The sequence below is a fragment of the Bos indicus genome, chromosome X (assembly GCF_029378745.1).
Source record: "Bos indicus isolate NIAB-ARS_2022 breed Sahiwal x Tharparkar chromosome X, NIAB-ARS_B.indTharparkar_mat_pri_1.0, whole genome shotgun sequence".
Taxonomy (NCBI): domain Eukaryota; kingdom Metazoa; phylum Chordata; class Mammalia; order Artiodactyla; family Bovidae; genus Bos; species Bos indicus.
Genome location: NC_091789.1, coordinates 53802294 through 53822164, shown reverse-complemented (window position 1 = coordinate 53822164; position 19871 = coordinate 53802294). Strand labels below are relative to the sequence as shown.

Here is a 19871-nt window from a genome sequence, read left to right as displayed (position 1 = left end):
TAGCAATGCTGAGAATCTTTTCATGTGCCTGTTGGTCACCTGTATGCCTTCTCTGCAGAAATGGCTATTTAGGTCTTCTGCCCATTTTTTAATAGAGTTGTTTTTTGATATTGAGTTGTATAAGCTGTCTGTATATTTTGAAAAGTAAACCCTTGTCAGTTGCACTGCTTGGAAATATTTTCTTCCGGATATTTATCTTTTTATTTTGTTTATGGTTTCCTTTGCTGTGCAAAAGCTTTGAAGCTTGATATGATCCTATTTATTTTATTTTTGCTTTTATTTCTTTTGCCTTGGGAGCCTGATCTAAGAAAATATTACCATGATTTATGTCCAAGAATGTTTTACCTAGGTTCTCTTCTAGGCATTTTATGGTGTCATGTTTTACATTTAAGTCTTTAAGCCATTTTGAATTTATTTTTGTGTATAGTATGAGGGAGCATTCTAACTTCATTGATTTACCTGAGGCTGTCCAGCTTTCCCAACACTATTTGCTGAAAAGAATGTCTTTTTTCCATTGTATATTCTTGCTTCCTTTGTCAAAAATTAACTGGCCCTAAGTGTGTGGGTTTATTTCCGGGCTCTCTGTTCTGTCCCATTGATCTATATGTTTGTGCCAATACCAAGATGTTTTGATTACTGTAGCTTTGTAGTATTATCTAAAGTCTGGGAGAGTTATGCCTCCAGCTTTGTTATTTTTCTTCAGAATTGCTTTGGCCCAAAACAATGCATTTGAATGGTGCTAGTTCTCTCTTTTATTTGGTAATACAGCCAGAACTGAGTTTCTTTGCCTCACTGTTTGAATGCAGGTGGGGACAACAAATGTCGTCTCATCAATTACAAGATCAAGACCCCTATTTGGCTGAAATCTCAGATGAAATTTCCTCACTTTTAAGCAAGAATCTAAGATTGGTACAAATAGTTTTGGCCCCAGAAATCTTTTCCCAAGCGTGTTCAACATGCTGTAATACTTTTCCTAAACCTAATTCTGCAAAATCAACCAACTAGGGGAGAATACACTTACTTGGGGTGAGCGGTAGCTATTGTAGAGAACTCATTGTCCCACATAGGTCTCCCAAAGAAGGTTTTCTGTTTCAGACCTGTCAGGATGTCATTGGCCTTATCAAAGTTTAGTGCTGCATGACCAGCCTGGAGTTGGAGAAATAGAAAGTTAGAAAAAGCAGGTCCTGATAGCTACCCTTCCTTCAGCCACTTTTAAACTTGGGTGTGAAGGTGAAAGCAGGTAGGAAATCATAAGATATGATTTTTTCTGCTCAGCATGCATTATGTTTTATCTGACCTTCATCTTAGGGAATTAGTGTGTTGTTTGAACTCACAAAGTTGCTGTCCCATCCGGTGAGGAAGAGACGGTAGTTTAGAAAACCCACTTTGCCTAATTCCTCCATCTCCTGTTCCAGGGAAGCCAATAGGTCATTGAACCAAGCAAAAGCACCCATCTCCCTGCAGATCCAGTAGAAATAGATCTGAAATCAGCAAAAGAGAATATAGCCTTATTAAGTGCCTCTTACAATGTGCACTATGGTGACATGATTATGCACATATATACTATATTTGTTGATCAAGTCTAAGAGTGACCTGGAAAAAATCACTTCTACAGAGCTGCTGACCTCAAGTGGCATTAATGTCCAGAGTCCTGACAACTTCCCTTATGGAAAGAGCTCAAACATCAGCTTCAGTTCAAGTTGCTTTTAACTCCAGTTGGAGATGAAGACCCGGTTCTTATGGCAAGTCTGCAGAAGCAGATGCCTTGGCTGGGAGAAGTGATCACTTACTCTCGTAACTCCAGGGAGAGGTTACTCTCTTACTAATTGTAAAATGCTTAGCCCATGAAAACTGTGGACCTGTCAGGCTCAGACCAGATGAAAAATGGTACTCAGGAGTGTACCTTTTGTGTTTTGAGGTTGTGATCTGTATGCTGAAATTTGTACCAGATGGATTTCAAGATAGAAGCAAAGGGGGTAACCCCAATTCCTGCTCCAACCAACACAGCCACTTCATACTGGAAAACATCCTCACTGACAGTGCCAAAAGGCCCGTCCACCTGGATCCTGGCAGAAGGCAAAAGACAATGGGCAAAAGTGAAGTCTCACCTCTACCTGCAACCTCAAACGTCCTCCCAGAGGCATAACTGCTCCACGGCTCATTGTTGCTTGTTTACTTTAATCATATACCATTTTTACTAGACTTAAGGTTCAGTGAGGAATTTCTTTCTCTTTTCTGCCTGCTGTGTTCTGGTCTGGGTCTCTATTGCTCTTAAGGACCTACCTGGGAACTGGCGAATACTGCTGTTCAAAAGTCCTTATGAGATTTTCTGTCCAGTCCCCCACTGCTCGGATATGAATGGAGAAGTCTTCCTCTGGAGCAGAGGTCAGGGTAAAGGGATGCCGCTCCAGGCTAGAGATTGAGGGGCAATTAACAAAAATATACTGTCCCACTTCCATACTGAAGCCATGCTTGTGCATCTGCAATTCCAAAACTTTGGATGGGTGCATGACAACCTATGAACGAAGCACAGAGGCCAAAAGAGGCAAATTCAAATGGTGACGGGGCAAGCAGATAAAGTAAATGAGTAAAGCTGGAGGGCTGGTGATGACAGTAAATTGCAAACAGAACTCCTTTCTGAACAGGGCAGCAATTACCAATTCCAGACAATGGTTGCACTATGGAGCAGAGATTCAGCATTATCAAGTTGCTTGATTCTTCAAGAGAGGCTATAAATGCCAGTTTTAAATTGAAGCATAGTTGATTTACAATATTGTGTTAGTTTCAGGTATACAGCAAAGTGATTCAGTTATTTTTCAGATTAAATTCCATTCTATCTTGTTACAAAATATTGAATACAGTTCCCTGTGCTATAACTGGATAAGCTGGAAAACCAACAAGAAATGACATTTTTTTGATGTGAAAGCCTCCATCCAGGTTTCTAAATGTTAGCGACCAATTCGACTTTCTAAACAATTGGTGTAAGGGCCAAACAAAATACGTCTGTGGGCTAGATTCTTGTTGTTGTTGTTCTAGTTCATTTGCTCAATCATGTCTGACATTTTGCAACCCCATGGACATGCCAGGATTCCCTGTCCTTCACCATCTCATGTCCAAACTCATGTCCATTGAGTCGGTGATGCTATCCAACCATCTCATCCTTTGTCATCCCCTTCTCCTCCTGCCCTCAATCTTTTCCCAGCATCAGGGTCTTTTCCAATGAGTTGGCTCTCCATATCAGGTGGCCAAAGTGTTGGAGAAGGGAATGGCTACCCACTCTAGTATTCTTGCCTGGTGAATCCCATGGATAGAGGAGTCTGACAGGCTACAGAGATATGGTGTAGACTGCCTGTTAGCAACTTCTGACATAGACCCATGCTGATGATTTCTGCCAAACCTCTCCAGTTCTGTCCAACACCAGAGGAACTCAAATATATTGCCCTCAAGTTCTTTTTTATTCCTGTGAAGGTGACAACATGGCAATTTATTTCTATAATCAGGAAGAACAGAACTCTTAGCACAACAAGAAGAAAGTGCATATTCTTTACCTTGGTAATCACAACCTTCTGCTGAGAGCGGTAAAATCTGAGGATCCTTTCAAAGATGTAAAGAATGCCTGGTGCAAGGATCCATTTCCAAGACTACACACAGAGACAATAAAAAGCGAGGTTACACACTAATCTCTTATCTAGGATTTATTTCTGTAGCAGTTCATTCCTTCATTCAATAAATAAATATTTTTGAGTGACGTGTATCATTATTAAGCCACTAATTTCACCCAAACTTGAAGACGGAAATGAAAAGGAGTAATCTACAACAGTTTTATTCATCTTTTACTCATAAAGCAGATCATTTCCTGAAATTTTACAGGTCTCACCAGGAAACGAGAAAAGCAGAGAAATAAACTACATGGTAATAATATATATTTTTAAATTATATTTAAAGTTTAATTTTAAGAATCTAAGGCTGGGACTTCCTTGGCGGCCCAATGGTTGGGACTTCACCTTCCAATCCAGGAGGCATGGTTTCAATCCCTGGTCAAGGAGCTAAGATCCTGCATGGCTCTCAGTCAAAAAACCAAAACATGAAACAGAAGAAATGCTGTAAAGACTTAAAAAAAAAAAAAAAGAACTGAAGACTCTCTTCCAGGACAACTTGTCCAATCTGAAAAGCCAACGAAGAAGGTTGATGTGAAATAGAAGCAGATGATTAAAAACAAGGCAAACAAGAAAGTGTGTGGCTCACACTATTGATAACAGCAATATATAAAGCTTGGTATTTATTCATCACCTCTTTTCTCAGGTGCTCAAAACATCTAACATAGCAATACACTTTTTATCTTGTCTACTTTAAAAAAAAAAAGCCTTTCTATCCCTTAGATCTTCTCAAAGGCAGAAGGTTGCTTCCATACCCACAGGGGCTTCTAAAAATTGTTTCCCAGCAATGCTAAGTCATGTTCTTATTTGCACAACTGCTCAATCATAATACACTGGAACTCTGTGGAAAGAGATTTCTTATGCTGTCTCAGGCAAGATACTTCCCTGGGTATCTCTGGGGAAAAAAGGGGCAGAGACAGGGCCAGTAAACCTGAGAAGGGGCATATTAAAATTTGATACTACCTCTTATTTGGAAAAAAAAATCCCCAGATGATTCAGAAGACATGAAAAAATATATTTAAGAAGTGGCTAGTCACCAATGGGGGGGGGGGGGAATGATAGCTTTGAAAGTAATCAGAGAAAATGAATATTAAAGCAAAATAGCATGTTAGCCTCTCAAATTGGAAAACAGCTTTAAACAGTGATGCCCACCATTAACTGGGATGCACAGAAATGGATGTGCACCATTCACATGTGTACTTGGGAAGTACAAATAAGTAGCATCTTCCCAAAGAGAAATTTGGCAACACATCTAACAGCCTTGAAAGCATTCATTCTCTTTGATGCAGGAATTTTACTCCTAGGAAATGGAGCATAAAGGAATAATTAAGGCATGCACAAAGTACATGAGTATAGTCATGACTATTTATTAAGGGAAAAAATGATAAAAATGGCATACTATATAGATTTTTTTTAAGAGACCAAACTGTCTTTTCTTAATTTTATTTATTTTTGTATTGAGATATAATTGACATATAACATATTAGCTTTATGTGTACAACATAATGATTTAATATTTGTAAATGTTGCAAAATGATCACCACATCTAGTTAACCTTCTGCACCATGCATGGTTACAAAAATTTTTTTTTCCTGTGATGAGAAAGCCTAAGATTCACTTTCTTGGTACCTTTCAAATATCCTGTACAGTATTATTAATTATAGTCACCATGTACATTAAGTCCTCAGAACTTACTTCATAACTGGAAGTTTGTACCTTTTCACTACTTACACCCATTTAGCCTACTCCCCAACCCCTGCCTCTGATAACCACCTGTCTGTTCTCTGTATCTATGAGCTTCTTTTTTCCTTTTTTTTAAAAGTAGAGTCCCGAGAAAAACTATTAAAAATTCCAATATACGGAGGCTGAACAACACGCTGCTGGATAACCAACAAATCACAGAAGAAATCAAAAAGAAATCAAAATATGTATAGAAACAAATGAAAACACAACAACCCAAAACCTATGGGACACTAAAAGCAGTGCTAAGGGGAAGGTTCATAGCAATACAGGCATACCTCAAGAAACAAGAAAAAAAAATCAAATAAATAACCCAACTCTACACCTAAAGCAACTAGAAAAGGAAGAAATTAAGAACCCCAGGGTTAGTAGAAGGAAAGAAATCTTAAAAAATTAGGGCAGAAATAAATGCAAAAGAAACAGGCCATAGCAAAAATCAACAAAGCCAAAAGCTGGTTCTTTCAGAAGATAAATAAAATTGACAAACCATTAGCCAGACTCACCAAGAAACAAACGGAGAAAAATCACATAAAAATTAGAAATGAAAATGGAGAGATCACAACAGACAACATAGAAATACAAAGGATCATAAGAGACTACTATCAGAAACTATATGCAAATAAAATGGACAACTTGGAAGAAACAGACAAATTCTTAGAAAAGTAGAACTTTCCAAAACTGAACCAGGAAGAAATAGAAAATCTTAACAGACCCATCACAAGCACAGAAATTGAAACTGTAATCAGAAATCTTCCAGCAAACAAAAGCCCAGGACCAGATAGCTTCACAGCTGAATTATACCAAAAATTGAGAGAAAAGCTAACACCTATCCTACTCAAACTCTTCCAGAAAATTGCAGAGGAAGGTAAACTGCCAAACTCATTCTATGAGGCCACCATCACCCTAATACCAAAACCAGACAAAGATGCCACAAAAAAAGAAAACTACAGGCCAATATCACTGATGAACATAGATGCAAAAATCCTTAACAAACTCCTAGCAAACAGAATCCAACAACATATTAAAAGATCATACATCATGACCAAGTGGGCTTTATCCCAGGGAAGCAAGGATTATTCAATATCCACAAATCAACCAACATAATACAACACATTAACAAATTGAAAGATAAAAACCATATGATTATCTCAATAGATGCAGAGAAAGTCTTTGACAAAATTCAACATCAATTTATGACAAAAAAAAAAAAAAAAACAGAAAGCAGGAATAGAAGGAACATACCTCAACATAATAAAAGCTATATATGACAAACCCACAGCTAACATTATCCTCAGTGATGAAAAATCGAAAGCATTTCCCCTAAAGTCAGGAACAAGACAAGGGTGCCCACTCTCACCACTACTATTCAGCATAGTTTTGGAAGTTTTGGCCACAGCAATCAAAGCAGAAAAAGAAATAAATCCATATTGGAAAAGAAGAAGTAAAACTCTCACTGTTTGCAGATAACATGATCCTCTACACAGAAAACCCTAAAGACTCCACCAGAAAATTACTAGAGCTAATCAATGAATATAGTAAAGTTGCAGGATATAAAATCAACACACAGAAATCCCTTGCATTCCTATACAATAATAATGAGAAAACAGAAAGAGAAATTAAGGAAACAATCACATTCACCATTGCAACGAAAAGAATGAAATACTTAGGAATGTATCTACCTAAAGAAACAAAGGCCTATATATAGAAAACTATAAAACACTGGTGAAAGAAATCAAAGAGGACACAAATAGATGGAGAAATATACCGTGTTCATGGATCAGAAGACTCAATATAATGAAAATGAGTATACTACCCAAAGCAATCTATAGATTCAATGCAATCCCTATAAAGCTACCAATGGTATTTTTCACAGAACTAGAAAAAATAATTTCACAGTTTGTATGGAAACACAAAAAACCTCGAATAGCCAAAGCAATCTTGAGAAAGAAGAATGGAACTGGAGGAATCAACATGCCTGACTTCAGGCTCTACTACAAAGCCAGTCATCAAGACAGTATGGTACTGGCAGAAAGACAGAAATATAGATCAATGGAACAAAGTAGAAAGCCCAGAGATAAATCCACGCACCTATGGACACCTTATATTTGGCAAAGGAGGCAAGAATATACAATGGAGAAAAGGCAATCTCTTTAACAAGTGGTGCTGGGAAAACTGGTCAACCACTTGTCCCACTGCTGGGCATACACACTGAGGAAACCAGAAGGGAAAGAGACACGTGTACCCCAATGTTCATCGTAGCACTGTTTATAATAGCCAGGACATGGAAGCAACCTAGATGTCCATCAGCAGATGAATGGATAAGAAAGCTGGGGTACATATACACAATGGAGTATTACTCAGCCATTAAAAAGAATAAATTTGAATCAGTTCTAATGAGGTGGATGAAACTGGAGCCTATTATACAGAGTGAAGTAAGCCATAAAGAAAAACACCAATACAGTATACTAACGCATATATATGGAATTTAGAAAGATGGTAACAATAACCCTGTGTACGAGACAGCAAAAGAGACACTGATGTATAGAACAGTCTTATGGACTCTGTGGGAGAGGGAGAGGGTGGGAAGATTTGGGAGAATGACATTGAAACATGTAAAATATCATGTAAGAAAAGAGTTGCCAGTCCAGGTTCGATGCACGATACTGGATGCTTGGGGCTAGTGCACTGGGATGACCCAGAGGGATGGTATGGGGAGGGAGGAAGGAGGAGGGTTCAGGATGGGGAACACATGTATACCTGTGGCGGATTCATTTTGATATTTGGCAAAACTAATACAATTATGTAAAGTTTAAAAATAAAATAAAATTAAAAAAATAAAAGAAATTTGTAACCTAGAGATAAATAAAAAGAATTCTGAGACTGAAAAAAAAAAAAAGAATGAAACTAGAACACTTTCTAACACCATACACAAAAATAAACTCAAATGGATTAAAGCTCTAAATGTAAGACCAGAAACTATAAAACTCCTAGAGGAAAACATAGGCAAAACAATCTCTGACATACATCACAGCAGGATCCTCTATGACCCACCTCCCAGAATATTGGAAATAAAAGCAAAAATAAACAAATGGGACCTAATTAAAATTAAAAGCTTTTGCACAACAAAGGAAACTATAAGCAAGGTGAAAAGACAGCCTTCAGAATGGGAGAAAATAATAGCAAATAAAGCAAATGACAAAGAATTAATCTCAAAAATATACAAGCAATTCCTACAGCTCAATTCCAGAAAAATAAACAACCCAATCAAAAAATGGGTCAAAGAAATAAACAGACATTTCTCCAAAGAAGACATACAGATGGCTAACAAACACATGAAAAGATGTTCAACATCTCTCATTATCAGAGAAATGCAAATCAAAACCACAATGAGGTACCATTTCATGCCAGTCAGAATGACTGCTATCCAAAAGTCTACAAACAATAAATGCTGGAGAGGGTGTGGAGAAAATGGAATCCTCTTACACTGTTGGTGGGAATGCAAACTAGTATAGCCACTATGGAGAACAGTGTGGAGATTCCTTAAAAAACTGGAAATAGAGCTGCCATATGACACAGCAATCCCACTGCTGGGCATACACACCAAGGAAACCAGAATTGAAAGAGACACGTGTACCCCAATGTTCATTGCAGCACTGTTTATGATAGCCAGGACATGGAAGCAACCTAGATGTCCATCAGCAGGCGAATGGATAAGAAAGCAGTGGTACATATACACAATGGAGTATTACTCAACCATTAAAAAGAATACATTTGAATCAGTTCTAATGAGGTGGATGAAACTGGAGCCTATTATACAGAGTGAAGTAAGCCATAAAGAAAAACACCAATACAATATACTGACACATATATATGGAATTTAGAAAGATGGTAATGATAACCCTGTATGCAAGGCAACAAAAGAGACACAGATGTATAGAGTAGTCTTTTGGACTCTGTGGGAGAGGGCAAGGATGGGATGATTTGGGAGAATGACACTGAAACATGTATATTATCATATGTGAAACGAATCACCAGTCCAGGTTCGATGCATGATACAGGGTGCTCGGGGCTGGTGCACTGGGATGACTCAGAGGGATGGTACAGGGAGGGAGGTGGGAGGGGGATTCAGGATGGGGAATACATGTACACCTGTGGTGGATTCATGTCAATGTATGGCAAAACCAATACAATATTGTAAAGTAATTAGCCTCCAATTAAAATAAATTTATATTAAAATTTTTTAAAATAAGATATTATAGCTAATAAAAAAAAGAAGATGATTACTGGGTTTCCCTGATGGCTCAGTGGTAAAGCATTTGCCTGCCAACGCAGAAGACAGGGGTTCGATCCCTGATCCAGGAGGATCCCACGTGGTGAAAAGCAACGAAGTCCATGTCTCACAACCACTGAGCCTGTGCTCTAGAGCCCGTGGTCTGAACCAAGAGAGGCCACCGAAATAAAGCCCATGCACTGCGACTAGAGATAGGATTCCCCACTTTCCACAACTAGAGACAAGCCCAAGCAACGACAAAGACCCAGCACAGCCAAAAATAAATAAAGTTACAAAAAAAAAAAAAAAAAAGTTGGAGGAGGGAAGATCTCCCTTTTTCTTTAAAATAAAAGCAGGGAAGGTATCAATCACATCAAGAAAGAGCTCTTGGGACTTCCCTGTGAGCCAGTGGCTACTACTGAGCCTATGCCTGGGGACCACAGCTACTGAAACTCATGTGCCCTAGAGCCTGTGTTCCACAAGAGAAGGAACCACAATGGGAAGTGTGCACACCACGACTAGAGGGTAGCCCTCGCTCACTGTGACTAGAGAAAAGCCTGAGCCACAATGAAGATCAAGAACGGTCAAAAGTAAATAAATAAATTTTTTAAAAAAGAAAGAAAATGATAACTATAAAAGTCAGGCTACGTGTTCATTTCAGGGGAATGAGAGGGCTTAGATTGGAGAGGAAAACCTGGAGAGAGTTGTGGGGAGAGGAGTGCTTGCAAAGTTCTCTTTAGTAACTTGGGATGTAGTTACAAAGTTATTTGCCATAAGATGACTCATTAAGCTATACATTTATTTTGTGTGGTTTTCTGTACCTGTGTTCACTTCACAACAAACTTTAAAAAAAAATAGAGTCCACATATGAGATCATACAGCATTTGTCTTTTTCTGTCTGACTTATTTTTACTTAGCACAATTAAAAATAAGTAATACCCTCAAGGTCATTAAAATTGACTAGGTGGGGGGAAAATGACAAAATAGTATACCATATGGCATTTTAAAAACAAATGCATGATACAGGATGCTCGGGACTGATGCACTGGGATGACCCAGAGGGATGGTATGCAGAGGGAGGTAGGAGGGGGGGTTCAGGATGGGGAACATGTGTACACCCATGGTGGATTCATGTTGATGTATGGCAAAACCAATACAATATTGTAAAGTAATTAGCCTAGGAGACAGCAAAAGAGACACTGATGTATAGAACAGTCTAATGGACTCTGTGGGAGAGGGAGAGGGTGGGAAAATTTGGGAGAATGACATTGAAACATGTAAAATATCATGTAAGAAACGAGTTGCCAGTCCAGGTTCGATGCACGATACTGGATGCTTGGGGCTAGTGCACTGGGACGACCCAGAGGGATGGTATGGGGAGGGAGGAGGGAGGAGGGTTCAGGATGGGGAACATATGTATACCTGTGGCGGATTCATTTTGATATTTGGCAAAACTAATACAATTATGTAAAGTTTAAAAATAAAATAAAATTAAAAAAAAATAAAATAAAATAAATAAATTAAATAAAAAATAAAAACAAATGCTGTGGGGAATTCCCTGTTGGTCCTGTGGTAAGGACTCCACGCTTCCGCTGCAGCCGGCATAGGTTCAACCCCTGGTTGGAGAACTAAGATTCTGCATGCAGTGCAGTGCAACAACAAAAAAGTTTCAGAAGACTATTTGACAGTTAGGAAAGCATCCATGATATAGATTAAAGAAAAAAAAATTATTACTTCTAGGTGGTAAAGAAATTTTTATTTTCTCCTAAATATTTTTCTGTATTTTCCAAATTTTCTACAATAAGCATGTGTTAATATTATTGTTATAATTTTTAAATGGGGAGACTATGAGAGAGTATTTTTGTGTGCGTTCATGAAAGAAACAAACCAATACATTCAAACAGATGGTAAAACTGATATTCTCTCCCTTGCAGTGTTACATGCCTAATCAAAGCAACTCCCAAGTTCTAAGTATACAACCAAATAGGCCAAATATACCTTTATCTCAGGTAATGGGAAAAGGATAGAAGCTGATGCTCAAGATAAGACAGGTAACTAACTACCTTAGCTAGTAAGGGACTAGTCAAGCCTTATAGCTTTCTGTCATTAAGGACCTCTTGTCTACTGGTCAAATAATATGAAAGGTGTCTGGTCATAGCCTACAAGTTCCACTGACTTTAGAAATGAAATGTGCTATTAAGATATGCGAGGTATGTCCTTTTAAAATTATTTTTAAAGTAGGTAATACACGGACATGTCATACAACTCAAAATTACAAAAGAGTATACAATAAAAAGTAAATCTCCCTTCCAGCCCTGTCCTCAGCTCCTCAAGAAAATCAATATTATTATTTTGTGAATCCTTTTGGAGAATATATATTTAAGTGAAAGTATTTCATTAAGTACAAGTGGTAGCAGACCATACACACTGCATTGCCTTTTTTATTTAACATTTTCCAGTAGTCATGTATGCATGTGAGAGTTGGACTATAAAGAAGGCTGAGCGCTGAAGAATTGATGCTTTTGAACTGTGGTGTTGGAGAAGACTCTTGAGAGTCCCTTGGACTGCGAGGAGATCAAACCAGTCAATCCTAAAGGAAATCAATCCTGAATATTTATTGGAAGGACTGATGCTGAAGCTGAAACTCCAATACTTTGGCCACCTGATGCAAAGAGCCTACTCATTGGAAAAGACCCTGATGCTAGGAAAGATTGAAGGCAGGAGGGGAAGGGGATGGCAGAGGATGAGATGGTTGGATGGCATCACTGACTCAATGGACATGAGTCTGAGCAAGCTCTGGGAGATGGTGATGGACAGTGAAGCCTGGCGTGCTGCAGTCCATGGGGTCACAAACAGTCAGACATGACTGAGCAACTGAACAACAACAACATCTTAGAGACTGCTCCATATTCATATCTATAATGCTACCTTTTTCTTTTCAATGTCTACAGAGTATGCCATTGTAGGAAAGTCCTATAATTTAAATAGTATACTGATGGGCACTTATTTTCAGTCTTTTGCTCTATCAAGCAATGCTACAATGAATAATCTAATGCATGTAATTTAACACATATGCAAGCATATTTTAGAATAAACTCCTGGAAGTAGAATTTTAAAGCTTGGTAAATACTGTCAAATTACACTTAAAAGCAGCTTTATAGATTTACATGCTCACCAGCAATGCTTGAGAGCATTACCAATACAGCATGTGAGGAAAATCTTTGATCTTTGCTAATCTGTTAGGTTTATTTCTGTGATCACTTTGTTCATATCCTCTACATCTTTCTTTTAATCAGGTTGGGCTATTATTGATTTCTATATTTGTATATTAGGAAATTAATTCATGGTCTGTGAATTGTAAATACTTTTCCTACTTGGTAATTTGTTACCTGTCTATTTATGATGGGGGTTTTGCAAAGAGAGGGGGAAACAATAAATAAATTTTAAGAAAATATATAATATCTTTCCTTTTCTGGCTTTGACCTTTTAAAAATGTTATTTAGAGTATTTTTACTAACACTCTAGTATTAGAAAAAATTCCCATGAGGACTTAGGGTACTTCTATGATGTCTTTCTTTTTTCAGAATTTAAATCCTTGATCAATGTATCTTGGACCATATTTTACTGTAAAGTGGAATACAGAGACAGCTTTTTTTTTTTTTTAGATTTCCATCCTATCCTAAAGAAAATTATTGAATAATGCATCTTTTCTTCCAACTGATTTGAAATGTCAACTTTAGGGGATTCTTAAAAAAACATTTTTCCCTTTCTATAGAGGACTGAGCTATTGCTCTTAATTCTGTATGTGATTTAAAGATTTTAATTATCCTCAGAGCACTTTAAGACACCACAAGTCAAATATTCCTTTCCATTTCTTCCTCAATCTAACATTTTATGAACAAGCAAAGGTAAAACATAATTATCTATGGTAATTAACTTGAGGCACACCTTAAGATTCCTGGAACCCAGTTTATTGATCATGCATGATTTAATAGTAATTTCCAAGCATGTTCTTACAACAGCAAAGAAAGCCAACTTCAAGAATGTTTTAAAAATTGAATTGAGGAGGCTTCCAGTGTGTCCTCTGCCAGGGACCTTTGGCAAAATAGGACACTAAGCTCCCTGAGCTTCAGGTTCCCCATCCAAGGACTGAGGAGAAGATCTTCCTTCAGAGGGTCCTTTTTGGCATTTTATGAAATCATGAGGCAGCAGACTGTGACCAAGATGGTGGACTAGGAAGACCCTTAGCTCACCTCCTCCTACAGACACACCAACATTATAAATATTTACAGAGCAACTCTCTTTGAGAATGATCTAAAGACCAGCAGAAAAAGATTTTCCACAACTAAAAATATAAAGAAATAACCAAAACGAGATGAGTAGGAGGGGTAGGGTCATGTTATAGTCACTTACCCAGGTGAATAACCCACAAACAGGAGAATGATTACAACCGCAGAGGCTCTCCTCAAGGAGAAAGAAGTCTGAGCCCCACACTGGGCTCTCTGGCCTAGGGTCTTGTACCAGGAAGACGAACCCCTAGATTTTTTTTAGCTTTGAAGGCCAATGGGGCTTACTTTTGGAAGGCTACTGTTCTTGTAGAGCCTCTCAGAGAGGCAAGAGGTCATTGGAGCCCAACCTCTGGGATATAGACACTGGTGGCAGCCATTTGAGGAAGGTTGTTCTTCCACAAGGACACTGATGCTGGCAAGGGCCATTTTGGAGTCCTACAGCTAGGCTATTAGTGCTGGGAGCTTACCCACCCACCAGTGGGCTGGCATTGATGTCCCCCCAGCAGCACAGGTAGTCACACTTGGACATGGACCCACCCAACAGCAGGCTAGCACCAACTCTGGGACCCCCAGACTGTGAAGGCAGCCACATAGGAGACTCAGACCCCCAGTAGGTTGGCAGCCACCCCAAGAGGCAGGGTCTGGCAGTCAACTGGGCCAGAGGCCAATCACATTTACCAGTATGCCCACAGGCCCACAGTAGTCAGCCTCATCACAACAGAAGAGACCATGCAACTCACAAAGGGGGCGCCCATACAGCATACAGTTCTGATGATCAGAGAGGAGTGTGCTACTGGGCCTCAAAGGATGTCTCCTATGTAAGGCTACTTCTTCAAGGTCAGGAAATGTAATTGACCTACCTAATACACAGAAATAAATAAAGAGAATTAGCCAAAATGAGGAGACAGAGGAATATGTCCCAGACAAATGAACAAGAAAAAACCTCAGAAAAACTATGCAAAATAGAGATAAGTAATCTACCTGATGAAGAGTTAAAGGTAATGATCATAAAGATGCTCAACAAACTCAGGAAAATAAAAACCGAACACTGAGAAGTTTTAGCAAAGAGTTAGAAAAGAGAAAGAGGAACCAAACAGAACTGAAATAAGGTAACTGAAATAAAAAATACACCAGAAGGAATTAACAGTAAGTTAGATGATGCAGAAGAACAGATCAGCACACTGGAAGACAGAGTAATAGAAATCACTGGAGCTAAACAGAAAAAACAATTTTTAAAAATAAGGAAAGCTTGAGAGACTTCTGGGACCTTGTCAAGAAGGCTAACATTTGTATTATAGGGGTCTCAGAGAAGAAGAGAGAAAAGGGGGCAGATAGCTTATTTGAAGAAATAATAGATGAAAACTTTCTTAACCTGGGGAAGGAAGCAGACATCCAGGTCCAGGAGGCACAGAGAGTCCCAAACAAGATGAACTCAAAGATGTCCACAGCAAGGCACGTTATAATTAATGTGGCAAAATTAAAGATAAGGAGAGAATCGGAAAAGGAGCAAGGGAAAAGGAACTAATTATGTACAAGGGAGCTTCCATAAGACTACCAGCTAACTTTTCAGCAGAAACTTTACAGGCCAGAAGAAAGAGGCACTATATATTCAAAGGGATGAAAGGAAAAAATCTACAACCAAGAATACCTGACAAAGCTATCATTCAGATTTGAAAAAGAGAGTTTTACAGTCATGCAAAAGCTTAAAGAGCTCAGCATCAGTAAAGATCAGAGTAGAAACAAATGTAATAGAGACTAAAGGAAAAAAATCAATGAAACTAAAGGCTGGTTCTTTGAACAGATAAACAAAATGGATACATTTTTAACCATACTCCTCAAGAAAAAGAATGGTCCCAAGTAAATGAAATCAGAAATGAAAGAAGAAAAGTTACAACTGACACCATACAAATATAAAGGATCATAAGAGATTACTACAAAAAATTATTATAGGTTAATAAAATGGACAAAGTAGAAGAAATGGATAAATTTCTAGAAACATACAATCTCCCAGGAATGAATCAGGAAGAAATAGAAAATATGAGCAGATTGATTACCAGCAATGAAATTAAATCAATAGTAAAAAAAAAAAAAAAAAATTACTCCAAACAAACAAAAGTCTAGGACCAGATGGATTCATAGGTGAATTCTACTAAACACCTGAAGAGATACCACCTACCCTTCTCAAATTATTCCAAAAAATCACAGAAGAAGGAACAATTCTGAATGCATTCTGTAAGGCCTGTACCACCTTAATACCAAAACCAGACACTACAAAAGAAAATTACAGGTCATTATCACTGGTGAACATACATGTGAAAATTCTCAATAAAATATTAGCAAACAGAATTCAATAATACATTAAAAGGATTATACATCATGATCAAGTTGGACTCATCCCAGGGATACAAGAATGTTTTAATATTGCAAATCAACCAATGTGATACATCACATTAACAAGTTGAAAAATAAAAATTATATGATCATATCAATAGATGCCTAAAAACTTTTGATAAAATTCAACATCCATTTATGATTTAAAAAAAACTCTTAATTAAAAAAGTGGGCATACAAGAAACATACCTCAACAAAATAAATGCCATATATGACAAAGCCACAGCCAACATTATATACACTAGTGAAAACATGAAAGTATTTTCTCTAAGATGGGGATCAAGATGAGAATGCCCACTCTTGCCACTGTTATTCAACATAGTATTGGAAGCATTAACCATAGAAGACAAGAAAAATACATAAATGGAATCCAAATTAGAAAGAAAGAAGTAAAACTGTCACTGTTTGAAGGTAACAAAATAATATATATAGAAAATTCTAAGGCCACCACCAGGAAACTATTAGAACTAATAAATGAATTGAGTAAAGTTTCAGGATACAAAATTAATATATCAATAATATATATTAACAAGTTAAGAGCTACCTCCTATGGGCCCAGCCTGTGGCTGGCATGTCTGGGACACATGTCCTGGTGCTGCAGCCAGGCTGGAATTTTCAGTTTTGTTCTTACTTTTGAAGTTCTTTTTTTCCTTTCCTAGTGACACTCCTTAGGATGCACTGTAATAGCCAAAGAAAGCACTGTGGCTCTTAGAAAGGTCACAGGCAATGTAACTGGGGACCTGGGAAACTTTGGGTCTGGACCACTCAGCAGAATGAGTTAGTTAGGGGAAATCCACTGCAGTCTTACTTTCCTGTCTTATTAGGTCAAAGTGGATGAAACTGCTGATGTTGAGCAATTATCCCACAAAAATTGCAGTTTCATCCAGTTCAACCTAAATAGATCTTATTCTAAAAGTACTAACAAATGTAGGCTTCCCTGGTGGCTCAGTGGTAAAGAATCTGCCTGTCAATGCAAGAGACGAGTTTGATCCCTGGGTTGGTAAAATCCCTTGAAGAAGGAAATGGTAACCCACTCCAGAATTCTTGCCTGGGAAATCCCATGGACAGAGGAGCCTGGTGGTCTACAGTCCATGAGGTTGCAAAGAGTCGGACACAATTTAGTGAATAAACAACAACATGTTAAATAAAACATGTTAAAAAAAATAAACATAACATGTTAATTATGTGTTCTGTTAACACAACAGAACTACTGTGTTTCCATACATTAAAAATGAACTATCAGAGAGAGAAATGAAGAAAGCAATCCTACTTACAATGGTATCAAAAAGAATAAAACACTAGGAATAAACCTAACCAAAGAGGTAAAAAAAAAAAAATCTATACTTGGAAAACTATAAGATATTGATGAAAGAAATTGAAGAGGATACAATACATGGGGTGATATACTGTGCTCATGGATTGGAAGAATTATTATTGCTAAAATGACCATACTGCCCAAGGCAATCTACAGATTCAGTGCAATCCCTTCCAAAGTACTAAAGGCATTTTTTGCAGAACTAGAACAAATAATTCTAAAATATGTGTGGAAACACAAAAGATCCTAGATAACCAAAACAGTCTTGAGAAAGAAGAGCAAAGCTTGAGCTCCTGTGTTTCAAACTATACTACAAACCTACAGTAATCAAAACAGTATGATACTGGCACATAAACACATATAGCTCAATGGAGCAGAATAGAGAGCCCAGAAATAAATCCACAGTTAAATGATCAATTAATCTATGACAGAGGCAGCAAGATTATGGGGAAATATTATGGGGAAAAGATACCCTCTCCAATAAATGGTGTTGGGAAAACTGAACAGCTACATGCAAAAGAATCAAATTGGACTACTCTCTTACACTATAAACAAAAATAAACTCAAATGATGATGAATTAAAGACTTTAATGTAAAACTTGAAACCATAAAATTCATAGAAGAAAGTACACAGCACGCTCTTTGACATCAGTCTTAGTCATTCAATAGTTTTTTAATATGTCTCCTCAGTCAAGAGAAACAAAGGCAAAAATAAACAAATAGGACTATATCAAATAAAAAACTCACACAGTGAAAGAAACTATCAACAAAATGAAAGGATAGCCTATAGAATAGAAGATACTTGCAAATGATATATCCAACAAAGGGTTAATATCCAATCTATGCAAAGAATTCATATAATTCAACATCAAACAAACAACCCAATTTAAAAAATGGGCAGAGAACCTGAATAGACATTTTTTTAAAAAAAGACATACAGATGGCTAACAGACACATGAAAGAATACAAAATGTCACTAAATTATCAGGGAAATGCAAATCAAAACCACAATGAAATATTACCTCACACATGTCACAATGTCCATTATTTAAAAGACAACAAATAACAAGTGTTGGTAAGAATGTGGAAGAAAGAGAATCCTTACACACTGTTGGAGGGAGTATAAATTGGTGCAGCCATTAGTAAAACAGTATGGCAGTTCCTCAAAAAATTAAAAATAGAACTATCATAGGAGCTAGCAACTCCACTTCTGGGTACACTTGACCCTTGAACAACATGAGTTTGAACTGCACATGTCCATTTATATGCAGATTTTTCAATAAATACATACTACAGTACTACAAGATCTGTGGTTGGTTGAGTCTACTAAAGCCAAACTGTGGATGCAAAAGGCCAAATGTAAAGTTATACACAGATTTTTTACTTCTCAAGGATTGTCAGTCCTAACTCCTCTGTTGTTCAAGGGTCAATTGTATCTTTCCAAAGTAACCAAAAAACACTAACTGGAAAAGATCTACTGCATCATTTTTTAAAATAACCAAGATATGGAAGCAACCTAAGTGTCCATTGATAGATGAATAGATAAAGAAGATGTGATTTTATATGTGCATATATAATGGATGTCATATATATAATATATATATATAATACATATTATTACTCGACCATAAAAAAGAGTGAAATCTTGCCATCTGCAACAACATGGATGGACCTGAGGGTATTATGCAAAGTTAAATAAGTCAGAGAAAGACAAATACCACATGATTTCACTTACATATGGGATCTAAAAAGCAAAACAAATGAACAAACAAAACAGAAACAGAATCATTGATACAGAGAAGAGATTGGTGATGCCAGAAGGGGTATGGGGTGGAATGCATAACACAGGTGAGGAGATTAAAAGGTACAAACTTTCTGTTATAAAATAAGTCACAGAGATGTAATGTACAGCATGTGGAATATAGTCATAATATTTTAATAACTCTCTATGGTGACAGATGGCATCTGATTACAGTGATCATTTTTGTAATATATTAAAATACCAAATCACTCTGTTGTACACTTGAAACTAATATATACTGTAAGTCAATTATACTTCAATTTAAAAAAAAAAGTTGAACTCAAAAACAAAGTAGTAAGGGAGAGCTGGAAGGTGAGGGAAATTGGGAGATTCTGGTCAAAAATTACAAGCATTCAGCCATAAAATGAATAACCTACAGCATATGTCCTCCATAGGAGTCAGCACCAGG

General features: G+C 37.3%; 1 protein-coding gene across 1 annotated transcript in view; it reads right to left on the bottom strand.

Moving 5' to 3' along the window:
• NOX1 (NADPH oxidase 1) overlaps positions 1-19871 on the bottom strand; it is a 34834-nt gene that overhangs the window by 4203 nt on the left and 10760 nt on the right. Inside the window, exons 8-12 of the mRNA XM_070785032.1 lie at positions 3549-3641; positions 2284-2516; positions 1904-2066; positions 1335-1481; positions 1022-1146 (exon numbers count right to left, since the gene is read on the bottom strand). Of these exons, the coding sequence (XP_070641133.1) occupies positions 1022-1146; positions 1335-1481; positions 1904-2066; positions 2284-2516; positions 3549-3641 (761 nt within the window). The remainder of the gene's footprint in view (positions 1-1021; positions 1147-1334; positions 1482-1903; positions 2067-2283; positions 2517-3548; positions 3642-19871) is intronic.